This window comes from Caloenas nicobarica, chromosome 13, assembly GCF_036013445.1.
Source record: "Caloenas nicobarica isolate bCalNic1 chromosome 13, bCalNic1.hap1, whole genome shotgun sequence".
NCBI lineage: Eukaryota > Metazoa > Chordata > Aves > Columbiformes > Columbidae > Caloenas > Caloenas nicobarica.
The window spans coordinates 1,991,722-2,012,103 of record NC_088257.1 but is presented as its reverse complement, the minus strand read 5'-3'; the positions used below and the strand labels follow the sequence as shown (position 1 = coordinate 2,012,103).

Genomic DNA, 20,382 nt, shown 5'->3' with positions numbered 1-20,382 from the left:
TAAACACTGCCAGAAAAGAGCCGGCAGAGCGCTCCTGCTGCGGCTGGGTGGTGCCGTGGAGGTGGCTCACCCTTGCTCTATGAGAAGCATCCTGTAAAAACAGTTTGTCGACAAGGCGCACAAACCTGGCTCTGTTGCAGAAGGCAGTCCTGCCACCCTGCCATCCTCCACAGAGGCTGCAGGGTCCCACATGTGGTCCCATGTACGGTCCCACACGCTGCTACCACATGCCAGGTTTTGTGTTGGCAGGGTGGGAGCGCTGGCTGCCCACGAGGCTACACAACCACTGATGCCAGGGGTGCTGGGGGGCAGCCCACTGTGCTGGGACCCTTTAGTTTGGCTTAATCTGAGCACAACACCTCGCCCTGGAACACAAACAATTGTGCTCGACCAGCCGGCGCCTATTTGCTTTTCCTTTGTAACTAGAGCCGGGTCAGGGCAGGCAGCTTGCTCTCACATCTCCCTGGGGAGCCACTGCTCCGCATCCCTGAGGCACCTGGGCAAGCCAAGCAGAGCCGCAGCAGCCCTGGCTCTGGGGCTGGACAGGAGGAGCGTGGGGCTGTTGGTATGGCAGGAAGGAAAAGGCTTGCACGGGGGAAAGGAGTCATCAGCTGCTCTGCTCAGTGCTCGACGGTGAGGCCATCCTGCAAGGAACTCACTGGAGCCAGGTTAACCAGCACCTGAAAAACCGGGCTGGAATGGGAAATATGCCCTAGAAAACACCCATGGCGTGAGCTGGCCAGGGTGGAGCAGGTGGCCAGGGATGCCACCCCACTGGGCTGGCCCTGGTGGGGCAAGGACACTGTCCAAGAGGGGAGTGCTCCCCTGCTGGGAGTACCCCAGCAGCCGCAGGGCTGCGGTTCCTGCTGTGATCAGCCATGAGATGCTGATGGCAGCAAAGCGGTGGTGATGAACCTTGAGGGGCGATGGCTTTGTTGGATGCAGCAGTAAGAGCGCCTGCCCAAGGATGGAGATGGGGACCTCCTGACATCCCTGCGATGGCAGCCCAAAGGCCACCTGGCCACTTTAAAAAGCGCCCAGGTGAGCACTGAATCCCTGCTGCCCCCTGCAAGTGAGGAAGGACAACATCTGCGTCCCCAGGGCCACAGCCAGGTAAAGCTCTCGCTGCCCAGCCATTTGTGGGTCTGTCCCTAAGCCCATAGGGTGTGGGCCAACCTGGGAACCATTCCCATGAGGTGGCTTTACCTTGGCCACCCACTCAGCCAGGGGACATTGCTTTGTGTTGGCTTCTCCCCCACAGACCTGCCTGAGTGTTAGTGCTTCTACCTCTTCCCATCCCTGGCTCCTCCTGCCATGTTGCTGCCCAGGTTATCCATCTGGTGTTTGTCCTGGCCCATGGGGAGGTTTGGCTCTGGACACAGGTGCCACCTATGACCTGCATGAGTCACCAGAGACTCAGTCATTTTTAGTGTGACACTTTTTAGACATGGTGGTTCAGCCTGGAAAAAAAAAGGTGCCACCATGTCCTCCCTGCAGCCAGGCTGGGGACCAGCTCCCAGCTGCGGGAGCTGGCGGCAGATCAGCCTCTCTCTTCTCAATAGCTTATTTATGAGGATGCAAACACCTCATGAGCGAAAAAAAACCAACTTCACACCAAACAGCCACTAGTTCCCAATGGCCCAATCTGCACAACCACTTTCCCAGTTATATAATATATTTTTGTTTCTGTTTGCTCTGAACCCTTTTCCGCGGCTGAGCAGCTGGGAAGTGACGGCAGAGCTGAGGGGCATGTGTCTGCAGTACAGCGCGGGGCGAAGCCTGTGCAGTCGTGGATGGGCTGTGAGAGCAGCAGGGCACCAGCCGGGCTCCCCTAGCTAGTGCTGACGCAGCGACACGCTGGAGCTGTAGCAAGGCCATAAAAAGACACAGAGGACTTGTCCCTGTTTATTTACGAGTGGAGTGCGCTGGTTCATCCCCTGCTCCCCACCCGGAGCTGCTGCCCGGCGCAGGCTCCCAGGACGCCAAGGGGCTGCGCTGCCCCGCGCTTTGAGGGTGGACAAGGGGAAAAGCGCGGGGGGGGGACTCCGGCTGCGGTGCCAGGGGCTGATACAGAGCCAGGTACAGCGCCTGGGGACCAGCTGCTTTTGCAGATGAGACCTTTCCCCGCGCCGCCCCCTCCGCTGCAGCCGCCCTCCCGGCGCTGTTGCCCGGCTCCCTCCCGGCGGGGTTTGGCGGCGGAGGCGACGCGCACCCGCTGCCAGCCCGGCTGCCTGCCCGGGCCGCCTGCCCGCCCCCGCCGCGGCCGGGCGTGCGCAGGGAGCGCGTTGCTGCTCTTCTGCCCGGCCCCGCCGCCCCGCGGCCCCGCCACCGAGCGCTGCGGCCCCGCCACCGAGCATTGCGACCCCGCCACCGAGCGCTGCGGCCCCGCCACCGCGACGCGCCACCGAGCCCCGCGGCGGGGGGGATGGCGGGGCCCGAGCTCAGCGGCGGCAGGTGCGTGGGTTCCGCCAGCCCGTGCCGTGGGCCGGCCTGTCCTGCCCACGCCGGCCGTGCCACCCCGGCTGCGGCGCAGCGGGTTGATCATTAACTCCCCGCAGGCGGCGGGAGAGTGGCCGCAGCCGGACGCGGCTCCCCGGCGCCAGCCGCTGCCTCCTCCGCAGGTAAGAGCCGGGGCCCGGACAGCTGCTTCGGGGCGTGGAGGTGACAGCGGGGCCGGAGCAGCGTGGGGAGCTGGGGGGTGGCAAAACGGCGGTACCAGAGCCTCGGGGCGCAGAGGGGGAGCTGGGGCCCTGGAGCCAGCACTGCCCCAGCATGCCAGAGACCCCACGGCATCCCCTGCTCGCGTGAGTGCGGGGCTGGGGACGCTGCCTGGCCCCTGCCTTACAGACAGGGATGCTGAGAGCCACCGAGGCAGCAATGACATGTCGAAGGCAGACAGCTGCCCGAGAGGACAGCTGGGAAGTGAAACCCACTCCAACGCTGGCCAGAAATGCTTCTTTTCGGTTTTGTACAGTTCCCTTGTTCCTCTGGTGTTTCAGGAGGCGGAGGGTGGATTGGGCGCAAAGAGATTTCCCCAGCTTGGGGACAACGCCCCAAAGCAGCTGCATGCTCTGGGGGATGCTGGCGCAGGGACCAGTGACACCCCAGTGCCTGCATACCCCCAAGCCTCAAGGCATCTCTCCAGGGCTCAAGGGCTGTCTCAGATCACAGCTTTCCACCTGCCTCCACTGCAGCCCTTCCTCTGAGCAAGGATTTTGCTGTCGCTCCAGGCAGACAATGCTGGGCTTGTCCAACAGTCCTTGGTGGGCATCCTTCTACCTGGACACTTCAGAAGCACCCAAGGGGGTGCAGGGAAGTGTCCTTTGCTCCCCATGTCCTGTAGCAGCCAATGCCATGCCACAGGCAGGGGTAGGAGCCAAATCCACAGAGGGCAGGGATGACAGCTGGCCGGGTGAAGTGCCCTTGCAAGGCAGGCGGAGGTCCCATACCTTCTCACAGGCATTTGCTTGCTGTGCCAAGCCCAGCTCTCCACCAGCACAGCAGTGGGCACGTGCCAGGCGGGGACATTCACCCTGCCTGGTGCTCACAACCGCACACCTGCTTTCTAGCTGGACTGTTCCCCAGTGGAGGCTTGGGCTGTCCTGCCAGCCCCTGTCCCTGCTCTCACCGCAGGCACCTGCGGCTGCAGCGCCTGACGTGTCACGGTCCAGCTGACGGTAAGGCGCAGAGGGTGGCACTGGCTCGGCGGGTGGTGGAGGGCAGATGCAGAACTGCCATCCTTGTGCCACTGCTCGTACCATCTCACTTTTATCCTGCCAAGCCACCTCCGCTCTGCCTTTGCTCGTCACCTCCTCTGCAGGCTCCGCGGGCAGGCTGCCTGGCAGCATTCCTTTGCCCTGGCCAGGCTCTGGATTTGGCCGAGCTGTGTGCTGCGCTGGCGTGGGCTGTGCCCCGTCTCTCTCTCAAGGCCTTCTGCCTGGGACCGAGCACTATCTGTGATGCTTTGGGAGCTGCTCCATCCTCCTTAGCCTCAGTTAGAGCAGATGATATTCCATCAGAAGCAAATGGCATGGATCAGCATCCTCCTCAGCATCAGTTAGAGCAGATGATGTTCCCTGAGAAGGAAACTGCATGAATCAGCTCCAATTTTTCATGGTCTCCACAGGTGGAGAGAAGAGTGGAGCGGGCTGTGCTAGGCAGGGCACAGGCTTTGCACACCAGGTGATGCAAGCACCTCTGACAGAGGCACCTGCAGCTTTGCCCACTTCTCTCCCCCATTGCTGTTACTTTTAAACCAGCTTTCCCTGCCACAGAAATGCCTCTTGTTCACACACTGCAGAAAAACAGTCTTTGTACTTTGAATAGGACTCTTGAACGCGAGGCAGCATGCCAGGCACTGACAGCCAAGGCAGGGAGGGAACAGCCAGCCCTGGCAGCACGGAGTGGTGGCAGCAAACCCTGCTGTGCCCTCAGGGACCAGCCCCTGTGCAGTCCCAGTGCTGCCGGGCCCCTGCCTGCAGCTGGGCTCCCCTTGCCTGTACCCTGGCCCTCCTCGTGGTCTCTGGACTTTGGGCACATGTGTTTGGCAAGTCCCTGCTTGCCACACGTGGGTGTTTGCCCTCTGCTGCCAGCCCGCTCCTGGCTTGCAGCACTTTATGGTTTTGGAGTGTCATCTGTGCCTCGTTTGTAAATTTAGATGGCTTGAGTGTCCCTGGGGATGTGCTGTGGGCTGCCCCCAGCACAGCGGGGAGCACGGCCATGGAGCTGGGTTGAGCACCAGTCCCAGGGCTGCCCTTGCCGCAGCCTGTCCCTAACCCCTGCCACCGCCTGCAGAGTGTCACACGGAGATGGCGAGCACCGGTGGGGCAGAGCCCGATGCTGAGGATGCGGCCAAGACCGCAGAAGGGGTCTACGAGGATGTGATTCCCTGCGACAAGATGGAGCTGAGCCAGCGGCTGGCTGTGGAGGAGCTCATCACCACTGAGGCCAGCTACGTCCACAACATCCAGCTCTGTGTGTCGGACATCCGGGCACACCTCCAGAAGAAGCAGGTGAGAGGGAATATGTCCCCCCACCCAGGGGCTGAGGATCATAGGGTGAATCTGTTGAGAGCTGCAAGATGTCCAAATCACCGCAGGGAGGTCAGCACGTGTTCACCTTCCACCTTCCTGGGCTCCCCCCGATCAGCCAAGGTCTTGGGCTGGATGGACATTGGGTCTGACCCAGTACAGCCATCCTACAGCTTTAAACCTGCACCTGTGACACAAAAAGGCCTCATTGCCCTGCTCAGGAGCACAACCAGGTCTCAGCATTCCCCATGCCCCCTGAAACAGAGCATCGCTCCAACTCCTTGGGTGTCACATGGGGCAGCTGGAAGGACACAAATGCTCAGGAGGGGAAATGCATCCAGACCGTGTGGTCCACCTGTCTGATGTATCTGGCTTACCCAGGGACATCTTTGTTCCCTTCAGCTGCCCGATCTTGACCTGGAAGGACTCTTCTCTAACACTGATGACATCCTCCACGTCTCCAGACGGTTCCTGAAGGGTCTAGAGGCCACGGCCACCCAGGAGCATGAGCAGCTGCTCTGCATCAGTAAGTGCTGCAGCACCGAAAGCTGACCCGCGCCCACCCGTGCCTTTGCTGGTGCTGGCAGTGCCACTGCCTGGTGCTGTGCCTGGGTGCAGCCCCCAGCCCCCCCGCCCTGGCACCTCCTGTACCCGCTGGGCTGCAGGAAGTGCTGCTGCCCACACACCACTGTCCACAGCCACCCACAGGGGCAAGGCAGAAAGTGAGGGGGGCGCAGCTTCAGGCCCAGCTTGGCAGAGATGCCCGGGGTGCAGAGCACATGTGACTGGCTCTGCTCTGACAGCTTGAACCTTCCAGGCTGGGGAGAAACCTCTGGCTTTCCTTGGGGCCATAGGAAAGGACCATCCTTTCCAGCCTGGCTGTCCTTCCCCAGGTGCCCTGTTCCAGGAATTCAAGGAGGAGATGGAGAGCGTCTACAAGATCTACTGTGCCAGCTACGAGCATGCCCTGCTGCTGGTGGAGAGCTACCGCAAAGACCCCAGGCTGCAGGAGCAGATCTTGGAGACCCTGAATGCAACAGTGTAGGTACCTGCTGCTGAGGCCACCACCTCCCTGTCCCTGTTCTACCTACTGGCCTTGCCCTTCTCCTCTCTGGACAAGCTCCCTGTACAGGTACATGCCACCAGGCTGAGTGTAATGTCATGGCCATCACCCTTGTGACATTGCCTGGTGTAGTCCCTGACAGCCTGTCCTACATCCTTGGGGCCACTTACCAAAGTGGCACTACAGGTTGGTGGTCTTTTATGGTGGATCCCAAAACAAGGGATGCAGTGGTACCCACAGCTCCTGCCTGCTCCCCAGCCCAAGAGGCTGTGCTCATGGAGGGCACATGTTCTCTGGCTTGACCAGACAGATGGGCTGGCCCTGGGGGACCTGCCAAACCCATCCTAAACTACTGGGGGGATCACAAACATTGTCAGAGCCTGGACAAGCAGTGCCTTGCGTGAGGGCAGAGGGAGGAGTCCTGCCTGCGCTTTACCCACAGCCTCCCTCCCCCGTGCCCCCAGAGCAAGCATTGATCCCGTGCCTCCAAATGACACAAGCGCAGCACTGTTCCGGGCAGCAAGGTGCCCGCCTGGGGCTGGCACTGCCTTCGGGGCTGGTGGGGACAGTGTCTCTCTGCCAGCGCTCCCAGGGGGTGGCCCTGCAGCTGGCAGGGAGCGGGGGATCACAGCCAGAAAGCCCGCACGGCTGCTGGGCACAGCTTACCTGTGGGTCCGAGGCAGCGGAGCCCCCTTGCAGCTGGTGAGGCGCTGCTTTCTCCCCAGAATGCTCGCAGAGAAGCTGGGGGGAGCAGCAGAGCAGCCCTCCGCTCTGACCTCTGGCAATCCTCCTCTCCACCAGGCCTCACACGGGTGCATCGGACCTCAGCTTCTTCCTGGTGATGCCAGTGCAGAGAGTCACCAAATACCCGCTGCTGCTGGGGAAGATCCTGGAGAACACCCCCGCCAGCACCAGCGCCTACCCAGCCCTGCAGGCAGCCGTCCGCGCCATGGCCCAGGTCAACGCCAACATCAACGAGTACAAACGGCGCAGAGAAGTAGGTGAGCGGGCAGGGGGCATTGCGCGGGCAGGGGACACGGTGCAGGCAGGGGACACCGCGTCTGGGAAGCCCCATCCCGACCCCAGTCATCTCCTCTTGGTGTTGCGCTAATTCCCACTTAAATCAGTTCAAAGCTCTCCCGCCCTCCACCCGTCCCGCCTGGTGGAGCCGCAGACTTGTGCAGGCAGCTGCCGGCACTGCTCTGGTCCTGCAAATGCCACTCTGGGCAAGACCTGAACACTGCAGGAACAGGGTGGCATTGGGGGGCTGAGCACAAAACCAGTCCGTCTGCATTCCTGGAACTGGGAAGGAACAGTCCTGCCCTTGGGATAGGAGAAATCAGGCTCCCCACAAATGGGAGCTCGCTCTTCTTTTTGGTTTTCACAGTACTTTCCCCTGGGGCTGCCCTTCTTTGATGTGGGTTGTGCTTATCCTGTTAATCACAACTTGTCAGCTCCAGACCTCAGTGCTGCTCAGGCTGCTGAGGATGCTGCCCTGAAGTTTCCTCTTCTGATCTTTTTTCCTCTCACCTCGTGTGCCCCCACCTGAGGCAGCAACCAAATACAACAAGGCCGAGCACCTGACGCTGCGGGACCGCCTTGCCCGCCTCAGCACGCACTCCATCGCCAAGAAGACCACGCGGCTGAGCCGGCTCTTCATGCACGAGGCCGGCATCGTGGCCAAGGTGGGCAGCCTGCACCCCGCCGCCTCTCCTTGGGCCATTTCTGGGGCTTTCCACTGCCTCCCAAGACACCTCGCCAGTGGGATGGGGTGAGCAGAGCTGAGGTGAGGTGGCCAATGCTGACACCCAGTGGCCTTGGCTGTCACAGGAGCCACAGTCCCCTTTTCGAGCAGCCTGAGAGTGGCTCCCAGTCCTCAATCCCAAGGACCAGCGGGGTGGGAGGGATGCATGTACACCTCGCTCCCTGCCTCAGAACACCTCAGGGGAGTGCTTTGACCCCCAAAGGATTCCCAGGATCCTCAGGCACCCCAGCGACAGAAAAGACACCCTGGTGTTCCCCAGCACCGCACCGAAAGCCCTGTTTCTGCAGGCATCCCAAGCACCCTAGATCTTGGTCCTTTTCAGATTCCTGGAGCCTCTCAGGGTCCCCCCGCCCTTGTCCCAGCGCTGTGAGCTTCAGGCAGGGGCCTGGCTGCTTTTTACCTTAGCACCCAGCGAGGGGCGTCAGCCCTGCCCGAGGCAGCGCCTGCCCCCCGTGCTGGGGATAAGCTGCCCCTTGCCTTGCAGACAGAGGACAGGGAGTACGATGACCTGGAGGAGAAGTTCCAGTGTGTGGTGTCCAGCGTGGCCATGCTGAAGGACAACGTGGCATCCTACCTGGGCCATTTAGAGGTAAAGTTGCAGGGGGTTGCCCCCCTCCAGGCCTCAGGACCTGTTTCTTGGGGCTGCAGAATACTCTCAAGCCCTATGGAAACCAGCGTCAGCTGGGGATGTTGCGTGACTTGTGTCTCTTGGCTAAAGATGTTGTGCCAGGAGCTTGCATGACATCCAAGGATCACTCGGGTCCAGCAGAGTTTAAAACAAAGTCAAAGATTCATTGACACAGTCTGAGCTGGGCGTCACTTGAGATTAATCAGTCCTTAAACTGATCATTATTTCAAGGCATTAAATAGCTGAGAAGGCTAAGTGTTGTTCAGTCTGGGAATTCTTGCATAACAAATATAAGGCAGAAGTGTTTCCAACTCAGGAAAACAAGACACTTCCCTTCTGAGATGACCCGGCTGAGTAGCTGCTGTGATTGTCTCATGGAAATCCCTTGGGGCATCTGAGGGAAATGAAAGTATGAGCAGTGGCAAAACTTGAATTCCCCAGACACTATATTATCACGAAAGTCTCAGGAAATGTCAGAGGGTTCAGAAAGCAGCAATTCAGGATCTGGAAAGACCTTGTCATGAAGATATGGACAAGAGCTCCCCATATAGGATTGGAAAGGAGGACAAGGGGACAGAAAGGCTCCCTGTAGCCCAAAGAGTGGGGCAGATAGAATTAGGATAGAACACATAAGGATGGCAATCTGTATGAGATTATGACACCATCAAGGGGAACAGGGCATGACCGTTCCTTGGGACATTGAGTGCTCCTGGGTACGCACCTGGCTTTGGCCCTTGGTGAGCTGCATCTCCATATGCCAGCTTCTTGGCTTCAGCCAGGACACCCAGCATCTGCAAATAGGCTGGGCAGCCCAGATAATAAGCTGTGACTGGGAGTCATGCTGGGGCTTGGCTGCAGCTTCAGAGGAGCTGCTGGTGGGAAGGTGGGGCTGCACGCATGCCCTGTCTTTCTCCCTCTAAAAGCTGCTCAAAAACATCCCGAGGAGCTGTTGAAGACATCCTCATAGGGCAGAGACAGCCTGGCCTCACTTCATGCTGGCTGGCAGTTCCCTCTTGTGCTTGTCTGTACCAGTGGCCTCACCACAAGGAAAGGCCAATCTCGGTGCATACAAGATCATCACAGCCACCTCTGCTTGTGTAAGAGCCCCTGTAGGCTTGGGCACACAGGTCGCAGAGCTGCCACCTTCTGCTCGAAGGGTCAATCCCTTTTCCCTTTTATATTTCCATCTCCAGCCCTCCATTTATATTTCCCTCCATTTTCCAGCCCTCCATTTATATTTCCATTCTCCAGCTGTGGCAAGGAGGACTACAAAAGAGAGGTCTCCTAAACATGACCACGGGCAAAAACCCAGGATTTAGGACAGAGATCAGGTCACTCAGAGAGGCCCATGGAAGCCATGGTTGATGGGAATCACACAGAATCTGCTCCTGCTGCTCCAGGACTGATGGCAGAAGCCAAGCCCAGGAGGAGCAGAGGCCGGGCTGCCCTTGGCACCAGCAGCAGGCTGGGGCTCTGGGAGCTCAGTGCTCCCTTCTTGGGTCTAGAGGCTGTGGGTCAAAAGTCTGCCTCCAGGTAGGAGGCTGCTGCTTGCGGAGTGAACCTTAGAGCAAAGCCTCCCAGAGCAGGAGGGTCTCCACCCAAACCATCCCTAGCTGCTTTCCTTTCCCACCAGTCTCACTTTCCATGCAGAGGCGGTGGGGGGAAGATTTTGCATACAAATACAAGAAACCCCACGTAGCTACTGGAGCACGAAACCCAAGTGTCAGAGCACCAGGCAACATCAAGCTGGGGCAGGCTGCCTGGGGCCACAGGGCAGCCTTGGCCACCGTGCTGGGGCAGGAATGCTTTTGAAAGCTGCTGCATGACGCCTGCACGAGCAGGGAGGTTTGTTAGCACCTCAGTGAACTCCCTGACTTGCAGACAAGCCTAGCCCAGAGCATCAGTCCCACTGGGCTGCCAGCACAGAGTGCCCAGACTGGGGCACCGGCATGTCCTTGGGAACACAGGGATAGGTTACTGATGGGTTAGCCAGTGTTGGGCAGCTTCTGCAGGTCAGGTCTGATGGCTTTCTCCCTTTCAGGCATTCCTGTTGTCCGCCCCACACAAGCGTGATCTGCAGATGGACGAGGGACCTGCCCAGCAGTACTGCCGCTTTGCAGAACACCTCCATTGCACTGTTTTCCCAGAGTTTGTGAGTGCTTCTTCCCCGTGTATCTCCTTCAGGGCCACAGCCAAGCGTTGCTCTCACACCTTCTGCCAGGGTACAGCAGGGCTGGCTCCAGGGCAGGACAGCCAAGAGCTGCCGGGACCCCAGGGCAGGCAGCATCCTCACTAACAGACACAGTCCCTGGGGCCTGAGCGTGAAGGGACAGGTAACAGGGTCCATCAGCAGCCCCAGGCACACGAAGTGAAGAACAAGCTCCAGGGTCCATCCAGGAAAGAAAAGGAGGCAAGGCCAGAAACATGGCTACAACAAGCTCTAAAGTCCATCCTGGGCTGGAGGTAAGCTGCAATTTCCCCTGAGGGGTCTGCCCAGGAGCTAAGCTACCTGCCGTAGAGGTCCGAGGTCCACCCAGGAGACAGAGGCAGAAACCAGCTCACCCACAGCAATGCTCAGGTAGCAGCTGAAGGTCCTTAAATGGAGTGTGGGCAGAGGCCCCAGGTGAGGCTGGTCTGAGCCATTAAAGACTACTGGTGCCTTCAGGGCCCTGACACATTCATAGCCAGCTATGCAGGCTACAGCAGAGCACAGAATGGGGGAAAACAGACATACTCTTCATTTGACTCACACGAGATGTTTGCCACCAACCTCAGCCCATCCCACCCACACCTTGCAGACATCTGTACTCACCACTGGGAGCCCAAGAGCCCCCCATCTGTCTCCTTCCACCACCCTTGTTTGGTTCTCCAGGATTCTCTCTTGGGTGGTGGCTGCTACTGTGAACACAGTCAAGGAGGTTTTCCAAGCAGCAAAGATTGTGGCAGGGCAGCCTGAACCCCACACCTGGATGCTGGTATCCCCAGGGAGTGCCAGCACAGGGAGAGAGGGTAGCTGCATGGGATAACCATGCAGACCCCAGGCTGAGGGTCTCCATCAAACCAGGACACTACAGCCTGCATGGGGCAGTCACTGCAGCCCATGGGACCCTGCACATGAGGGTCCTACACAATCATTTTCAAGGAGCATAAGTTTTGAATTGTGGCACGCATGACTGCCCTCTATAAGGGTTTGCTTTGGCATCCTGTATGCCTTCAGGGAAGGATGCCCGAGATGTTCCCCACTCCGCACAAGCTCTTCAACAGGTCCCCGAGCCTTTTCTCTTGGGTAAGACAGTGCACCATGCAGACTTCTGGCTCTGTCTGGGGGGCTCACATGGAGATTTGGGTTCTCTCACCCCACAGAAGCGCCGGCTGGACAGGCTGGTCTGCCAGCCCCTCTGCAGCCTCTCAGACATGCTGGTGGGGCCACAGCAGCTGGTCAAGAAGCGCCTGGACAAGCTCTTGGACTACGAGGAGATCCAGGAGCGGAAGAGTGAGACGGGCAGCGTGACGTACGATGAGGAGGCCGCCATGAACACCTACCTCGCCATTAACGCCCTGCTCGTGGCCGAGCTCCCAAGGTTCAACCAGGTGGCTCTGCAGCTCCTGGGGCAGATCCTGTGCTCCCTCAGTGCCCTGCAACGAGACTTGGCTGCCCAGGTCCTGCACCGGGCAGAAAAGGAGCTGGAGCAGGTGAGAGGGACCCCATGGCATGTGTGCCCAAACCGGTGCACGTGCAGAGCCAGACCTGCCTTTTCAGGCTTGGGACATCACTCAGACATCAGGGCACTGAAGGTTCGCTGTAGTCCAAGCCCACCCTTGCAGACACACAGCTCTCTGTCCAGCATCTGTGAGTGATCGCTCCTCCCCTTTGACTGGGCAAAGCCAAATTTTGTTGTTTTCACTGCCAAGAGCTCTTCTGCTCTCTCTTTGAGGACACCACTGGTAATTTATTGATGTGGTGACTGAGAGATCAGTGTTAACGCTGCGCTCTGTGCTGGGAAGACGAGGAGAAAGACAGCTCCTGGCCTGAGGAACGAGCATCCCTCAAACCTCGATCCCCTGGGAGGTATCTCCCAGGATTTCTCACTGCACAGCACATTCTGAGCCTGGTGTTTGCAAACACAGTGGGTCAGGCCAGTCCAGAGCCCTGGGGTAGAACACGGCCCTGGCCTGACCCATGACCAAGACGAGAACAAGGTTCAGCCTTGTGGAGGTCTCCTCTCGGGCAGTGCTCGTACGCACTCAGGCATGACGGTGGATTCCCCTTGCTCGGCCTGGGATGCTTATGCTGCAGACATCTACCCCAGCGCTCCATCTACCTGTCTCTTGTTTCGATCAGGTGGGACGGTGGGCTTGGGGCAGGACAGCAGGACACAGGGGCTGCTGTGGTGGGTTGGGCACTGCCCAAGTGCCCCACGTCTGACTGCCCTGCCCAAGGCAGGTGGCTCAAAGCCAGAGAGCAGCAGCTCTTCTTGCCAAAGGGAACCACATCTTAGATGCATCTTTAGTGATGAGGTCTGTTCTCTTGCTTTCTCACCTCTTTTCTTCCTGCTCCTTTTCTTTTGACCCTACCCACAGTTCTTCCCCTCCCCAGGCCTGTCTCTGATCTCAGGATCTGTCTTCACAGCTGCCCCATGGCCATGTTCCTCTGCCCAGTTTCTGGAAGATGGTGGAAGACACCTTGCAGCAGTCCGGCGCTCAGCTGCGCACCTTCTGCCAGACGTTTGAGACAGTCACGCCGAGCCCTATGACACAGGTATGAGCTGGGAAGGGGGTGTCTCAGGTCAGCTGGATGAAGAGGTCGGTCTGTGGCTTCTCAGAGCAGAACATTTCTTTGCGGGGGAGGCTGGCTCAGAAGGTGGCACAAGGGATTGCCGCAGTATTTCCCCAAAGCCCCTGGCAGCAGCTGGCTGGAAATAACCAGGGATGAAACAGTCTCAGCTCTTCTGGTTCTGGACACTGGTCTCCAAACCATGAAATAGAGCAGATAATGTGAGGAAGTTTCTTCTCTAACCTCTCACTGGGATGTGATCCTGGAGAAAGGAGAGCACATGTACATGGAGGGCTCAGCGTACTGACTGTCTCATCGAGCGTTCCTGTGTCTCTTGTTCCCCACCAGCCTCTGAACCCTGCTGAGGAGCGGAAGGTCTTTTCCCTTGTGAGCAAGCACGGCCCAGACAAACTTTACCAAGTGACAAGCAACGTCAGTGGCAGCAAAGACTTGGACCTGACCTTGCAAAGGGGACAGATTGTAGCTCTGCTGCAGAGTGTGGACACTAAGGGGAACACAAGCAGATGGCTGGTGGATGCTGGAGGTACTGTGAGCGTCTCTCCCCTCCTTGGCACCAGGGTCAGAAAACAAACCTGAACCACTCCTCATCTTGAATGAACAATGGGCTCTTGCCTCCTGGGTCCTCCCTTCCAGGGTTTGCTCAGCCCAAACCCCCTCTGCTTTGCCAGCTGCACCCATAGCCATTAGCTGTAAAGTTGTTTGTCCATGAGGGAGCACTCGTGGCTCATCGTGGCTGGGAAAGGAGAATCCCATCCACACTGAAATGTCTTAAACCCCCTTTTTGGGAGGTTTTGCCTCTGAGTATCCCCTAGTGATGGACTAGTTCAAACAGTGCTGCTGTGCCGTGCCAGGCAACAGCCACGTTGTCATTCATCTCTCCTGCAACCAGTCCTACATGTGCCAGGCAGTGGTGCCCCATGACCTGTGTGTGTGCGTGTCCTCCAGGTCCCCGAGGGTTTGTGCCTGCTGGCAAACTCCAGCCCTATTGCCCGGTACAAAGCCAGCAGCCCGGGATGCAGATGCCAGCCCCGGATAGCAGCACAGAGAGAAGGCGACATTCGTATGCGTCACCTCAAGCTCCCAGGCCCCAGGTGGCCACCTTCAGCCCAGCTTTCCAGGTGAGAGTGGGAGACGCCCCTCAGGGCAATTCCTAGCATCCCCATCAGCTCCATTCTAGTCCCCATGTGTCCAGCTTGTGGGAGGGAAGGCAGACCTGCTTTTCCAGTGCACACATGGTCATACATGTGTAGCCGTGTGCCTAGTAGGGGACTGTCACAGCCCTGCCGAGTCTCCTGTGAGGCTGGGCTCCGCCTTGCTGGGACCTGGGATGGACAGAGCAAGAGAACTGTGCTTGGTGGGGTCCCCAGTGCCCCTGCATTGATGGCAGTACTGTGCTGCCCTCTTGGATACAACCTCCATGTCCCCTCTAGGTCCTACCCTGCCATGTATGTCCTTTCCCCTTTGACTCTTGCGTCCAGCAAGGGCTTCCTCCCTCCTTCCCTTGCCTTTTGCAGGTGGTCGCTGGCTTCTCCTTTGCAGCCCGGAGTCCGCGGGAGGTGAGCCTGCAGGCAGGGCAGCCCGTGGTGGTGCTGGAGCCTCACGACAAGAAGGGGAGCAAAGAATGGAGCCTGGTGGAGGTGAACGGCCAGAGGGGCTACGTGCCCTCCAGCTATCTGGTGACTGTCCCTGTGCAGGAGCCCGTGGGCTGGAGCTTGCCTGTGTGAGCACAGCCAGGAGCACCCAAGAACTCAGGCTTCATCCGATGAGAGCTGTCTGCGTGGCGCCCGAGGACTCGCCACGGAAGATGCTGGAAGGGGCAGCCACGGTGGCCCCGGGCTGGGGAGGCGGTGGGAAGCAGGTGGCAGAATATGGCCCAGGGAATGTACGTGCAAGGGATGGCAGTCAGGAGGCATGTTTAGCTGGGCAGGCGTGAGGGTGCTGTGTCCCATATGTGTTTGCTTGAAGGAAAGGAGAATGAGGGAATGAGGGCAGGTGCCTGCAGTTTTCCAGGGATTTGCTGGAATCCACGTCAGTGACAAAAATGTCCCTAGGGATCATGAGACAGCATTGTCCCCAGTTAGATCAGGACCAAGCTGCAAAGGGTGCAGCGCTGCAGAGGGTGTCTTCAGCCTGGCATGGAGTACGTTAGGTTCGTGGCTGGACACTGTGGTCCTGAGGGTCTCTTCCAACCAAAATGATTCTATGATTCTATAATCTGGGGCTCTTGGGAAGCAGCTCTCAGGAAAATCACTGATTTGAGTGCAAAGATGGAGGCAGAGCAGCCCCAGGGCCACGGCTGCCTGCTCCTCACTGGGGTGTCACGCCTGCCTGGGTGCCCGCCCTGTTGTGCCACTGCCATCCGTTTGGCAGCACAGCCTTCACGTCCTGCTGAAGGGCATGGCAGTGCCAGCCCGTGCCCAGCCGCACCGGCAGCAACGGGAGGACCACTCCTGGCCTCGGTTTCCCCCCGCAGAACCGTGGGGCTGATGCTACTGACCCCTTTGAGAGGCCCCTTGAGCCCTGGTGACGAGAAGCGCCCTGTGCACCCACCGATGCTATTTCATGTGACTCTTAACGCTGATATTATATTGTATTATAGGATCTCGCTGCCCACCCCGCTCCCCGTGGGCATGCCCCCCCGCGCGGGGCCGTGGCAGCGCGGCCGCCAGGGGGCAGAGCCGCCCCGCCCGGCGCGCCTCGGCGGGGGCACGGGGGGCACGGGGGGCACGGGGGGCACGGGGAGCACTGGTTTTGGGGCGCTGGCGGGCTGCTGAGGGGTTTCATTGCTGCGGTGGAGTGTGCGTGTTTTTGGCCGGCATCGGGACAGCCCGAGGGGACAGGGCTGGTGGTGCCGAAGGCGAGCTGGGCACCGCTTCCCTCCCAGCCAGTGCTGCGCGGGACTGGGGACAGAGGACGGGACACCCCATCCCCCTTCCCGACTCACATCTCCAGCGGTTTGACAAGTGCGTGCTCTCTCGAAGCACAGGCCCTGTGGAAGAGGTTTGGGAGAACCAATCTCTGTTGGTCAGTCTCTGACCTAAGGCTTGTTCTGGGGATGGAGACAGTGCTCCCTCCAGCCACTGCATGAGGTGTCACTGTTCTGTGCCTCAGTTTCCCCATGGCTTGCTGTGATGCTGTGCCTTTACGTGATGCTGATGGGGCTCGCGGCAGGGCACTGTGCCCACGGCAGCAGTGACACGGTGTCAGAGGGGAATTCGGGAGCTCTCGGGGCCTGGCACCGCACTCCCTCCATGGGAGAGCTCAGCCCGCGGTGCCACTCTGCCCACCCCTCACCCGCCGCGGGCAGTGGAGTGCGGAGGCACCTGCCGGTGCAGCAGCCTGGCGTCAGCCCGGCTGCCCTGGGCACCTGCTGCTTCCCGCATCAAAGGCGCGCTGGCCCGCTGGCGAGCGCTGGCACGCCGGCTCCCGCTGCCTGCCTGGCAGGAAGGCAGCACGCTCGGCCACCCACGGGCTCCCCGCAGGACGCGGTTTGGCGGTGCAGTGGCTGGTGCGGGTTCCTGCAGTGCTGCCATGTGGCTGTGACTGTGTGCTGGGCAGGGGGCACAGGTTGTGTGTCCTCACCCAAGTTTGCACCATGTAAGGAGGGACAGAGTGGGTGCCAGGCAGGTGGGGACAGGTCCTGGATGCTGCTCTGCTTTCACTGTGCACCCCCACATGAGTCCAGGTGCTTGGTTTGGGGCAGAGCTGCCTCCTTTGTACCTGCAGGGTCCTGGGGCTTTGTCTGTGGAGAACCTCAGGGCTCACTACCCCTGCCCAGGTGCCATTGAAAGCCCCAAGCAAATGGTCACCCACACAAAACCTGGGACGGGACAGCAGTGCTGGAGCTGGAGACATTGCCTGGGGATGCTCCCAGCCTGGGAAAACCTGATGTGCTCCTGGGAACAGGAAAGCAGCTGGTGGGGGATGAGGCTGCTGTGCAGGGGTTTTTTCTGAGGTTTGCCCACCCAGCCCTGGCCCCGCAGCGGCAGGTCTCACACCTCCAGCTCGCTGCTAATGGCTCCTCAGGATTTTTCCATTCCTAATCAAATCATATCAGGTCAGATTTCCCTCTGGGGTCGCCTTCCTGCCAGCTCGGCGGGGCGCAGGTGCAATCAGCCCCGTGCCAGCGCAGGAGTCAGCAGCTCACGCAGGTCTCGCTCCACAGCCCACGGGTGCCCAGAACCCTTTGGAGGGTGGAAGGTGCCAGCAGGACAAGGAGCACTGAGAAACTGCTGCTGCCTGTGCCCTGATCTACCAGTTGGAAGGAGACCTGGGGCAGGACTTGGTATCAGCTCCCCTTTGACACAGGAGCTCTGTGCCCTGCCTGCAGCCGGCATGGGGGCTCCAGGTTGTTGCCAAGTGTCCTAGACCCCTGCTGCTTCTCCTGAGTCCTTGTTCTACCCATAAAATGTCAATCTGTAATAACAGCGCTTGTCAGGGCATGAGGGGCAAGGTGGAAACAGCCCATGCACAGCCCACCAGGAGATGTGCGTGAGCTGCACACTAGTGCTCTGCAGGAGGTGGCAGCTCAGTGGGGACACACTGCTGGCGTCAGGTACCACATGGTGCTGAGCCAGTCAGCACCAGAGCCCTGCCCAGCAGCACTAGGACCAGCACCCTGCCTGCCCCGAGGTCCCACGCTGTGAACATCCTCTCTAGGAAGAGAGAAATTAGCTCGTGTGGCTCCTTCGGTCTCTGGACCTGAGGAGATGAGCTGGACTCTGCAGTACCCACCAGTCCTGCTGCCAACCTCGATGGGACCTTCCCCATGGGTCTGTCCTCAGGACATGGCCTAGTACTTGGCTGCAGGACACAGGGCACTGACATCGCTCACTCCTCCCATAATCTCACCCAAACTCATTGCACCCACTGCTGCCCTGAGCCTGGAAGTGCCTCAGAGTCACTGGAGGGTATGGGGCTCTTCCAGCCTAAACACGAGGGGGAATAAAGGGCACAAGTGTGCCTTTAAATAGCCCAGCAAGGACAGGCTCTCCCAGGAGGAATGCTTTGGCCAGCCCGGTGGAACATGCTTGTGGCTGGGGGCAGGGGGGGCCAGCAGGCAGGGCTGACTCCTCGCTGGCAGGTCAGGTCAGGGTTAGGCATTGCCCCGGCCGGGTGCCGCTGTGCCATGGCTTGGGACCACAGCAGCAGAGCCAAGCAAGGGGGAGGGAAGTGCATGCCAGGCTGGGGTCTTGCCATGCCCAGGGCTGATCTGCATGGTGGCAGCAGAGACAGGCAGGCGCTGCTGCCTGCAACCTGCCTGCAACCTGCCTGCTGACCTGCAAGGTGTTTGGCACTGGCACAGCCTGGCTGCTGGAGCAGCCTGCCAGGCAGCTCAAGTTGTCCAGGAGTGGCTGCTGCACTCCTGTCCAGGCTGATTCATATCCTGGACGTGCAGGCATTTGGATAGCGTCCACCCGTGGGGTGTGACAGCATGCAGCTGTGTCCCCAGGGTGCAGGGACAGCCGCATGCTGGAGAGCAGGATGGTGGCAGCTCAGACTCCGCTCTTCCCCACTTTGGGAGCTGTGCCGGTCCCTGGGAATGTAGCAGTGACTGTGAGGAGGGTGGGGACCCCCAAAGCACATCTCCAGATGGAGGCACCTGGATGGCGGGGAGGATGGCCGCATGCGCAGGTGTTGATGTCCCCGCCGGCTGTGCTGGGGCACCTGGGTGTCAGTGAGGTGTGAGAGGAAAGCAGCTGCCAGGGGAGCCCCGAGCCCGGGCTCCCAAACTGGAGCCCATCCCGTCCCCACAGGTGCAGCAGGGCTGTGGTGGGCAGGGGAGGGGGGGACCGGGGGGGATCCAGCAGGGGCTGGGCGGCTGCCCTGGGCTGAGGGGCACGGCCAGCCCCAGCAGAGCTGTGTTTGCAGGAATGATGCTCGAATTCACCACAACTGCCAGGCTGAGCTGGCTCCCAGCAGAGCCAGCCTGCGGCTGCGATGTTCCCAGGCGTCTGTCCGTGTGTGGGAGCAGGGTAGCCCATGAGAATCGGCCCTGGCAGCCCGTGCTGGCCGTCCTTGCTGTGCCGCTCGCCATCATCAGCACGGTGCTGCGTGGCCGGAGTGGGGGCTGAGCCCCACAGAGCAGGAGGAGCAGGAGCAGAGGCGTGAGCAGCAGTGCTCGCTCCAGGCTTGTGCAGCCGGCACCTGAATTGTCTAATAAAGTGTGAAATTGCTTTCATGCTCTGCTACCTTTGCTGAGATGGACCATCATTACGGCCCCCCCCTTCCCATCTGGCAGCCGGCTGCTGCCGATGTCCCCGCTGTCACGGTGCCGCCAGATGAGCCCCCGGCTGGAGCTGTGCCTGGCGCTGCCACACAGGACCATTGTGCCGGGGGCTGCCGTGTGGTACCCGCCATGCCGGGGATGAGCAGCGCCCCCTCCTCAGCCCTTCCAGTGTGCCCGTCCCATGTAAAAGCACAAGCTGCTCTGGGTGCATCACGCTGGATGGGGGTAAATCTCTACCACGGGGCTCCGCAGACCTTCTTCCTTCCCCACATCATATACCCTGGGGGTGCAGTGGTCACCTTGGGTCTGAGTCCTGCCCTGTGGCTGCGCTGCTGCCAAAGCCCTGCCCTTTCCCAGGAAGGGCTGGCGGGGAGGTGCCCATCAGATACAGCCTGCAAGGAGACAGGGCTGCACCAGCAGTGCCAGGAGCCACGTCAGACCCTCGCTCAGGCGGCGTGGGGCTCCCACCTCGGCAGGGACAGGGGGGCAGCCTGGCCCTGCCTAGCCAGAGGGTGACTAATTGCTCCTGAACCACCTGGCTGTGCACAGACACCGTCCTCCAGTCTTAATAACGACGATCGATCATCCTGCTCCTGCTGTGGGCAGGGGTTGTGGAAGGCTTTCCAGGGCTGGGGAGCCAGCAGGGCTGGGGAGGGGACTGTGGTGCCAGCGGGGGGAACTGTCCTGGAGGGGACATGGAGGTGTCTGCTCCGGTGGTGGCTTTCCTCCCACGCTGCCCCTGGGAGGGCAATCCGTGCCCAGGTACACCCTGCACAGGGAAGTGCCAGCTCCTCCATGCTGGCACCATGCCGGTGTGCCTGGGTCTATGCAAACTGTGATTTTGGGGGGAAGATGGGGCCAGCTGGGAACCC

General features: G+C 60.1%; 2 protein-coding genes across 2 annotated transcripts in view; one reads left to right on the top strand and one right to left on the bottom strand.

Annotated features, from left to right (window-relative positions):
• The window catches only part of STK10 (serine/threonine kinase 10), a 500,646-nt gene that overhangs the window by 467,315 nt on the left and 12,949 nt on the right, over window positions 1-20,382 (bottom strand). The gene's annotated exons all lie outside the window — the stretch shown is intronic.
• On the top strand, window positions 2,250-19,065 carry ARHGEF37 (Rho guanine nucleotide exchange factor 37). The gene is made up of 13 exons (XM_065644027.1): window positions 2,250-2,621; window positions 4,795-5,012; window positions 5,433-5,556; window positions 5,924-6,071; window positions 6,895-7,094; window positions 7,648-7,778; window positions 8,343-8,447; window positions 10,528-10,638; window positions 11,850-12,179; window positions 13,117-13,245; window positions 13,609-13,804; window positions 14,227-14,399; window positions 14,796-19,065. Exons 2-13 carry the CDS (start codon window positions 4,809-4,811, stop codon window positions 15,003-15,005), a joined length of 2,061 nt encoding a protein of 686 aa, XP_065500099.1. The 5' UTR covers window positions 2,250-2,621; window positions 4,795-4,808; the 3' UTR covers window positions 15,006-19,065.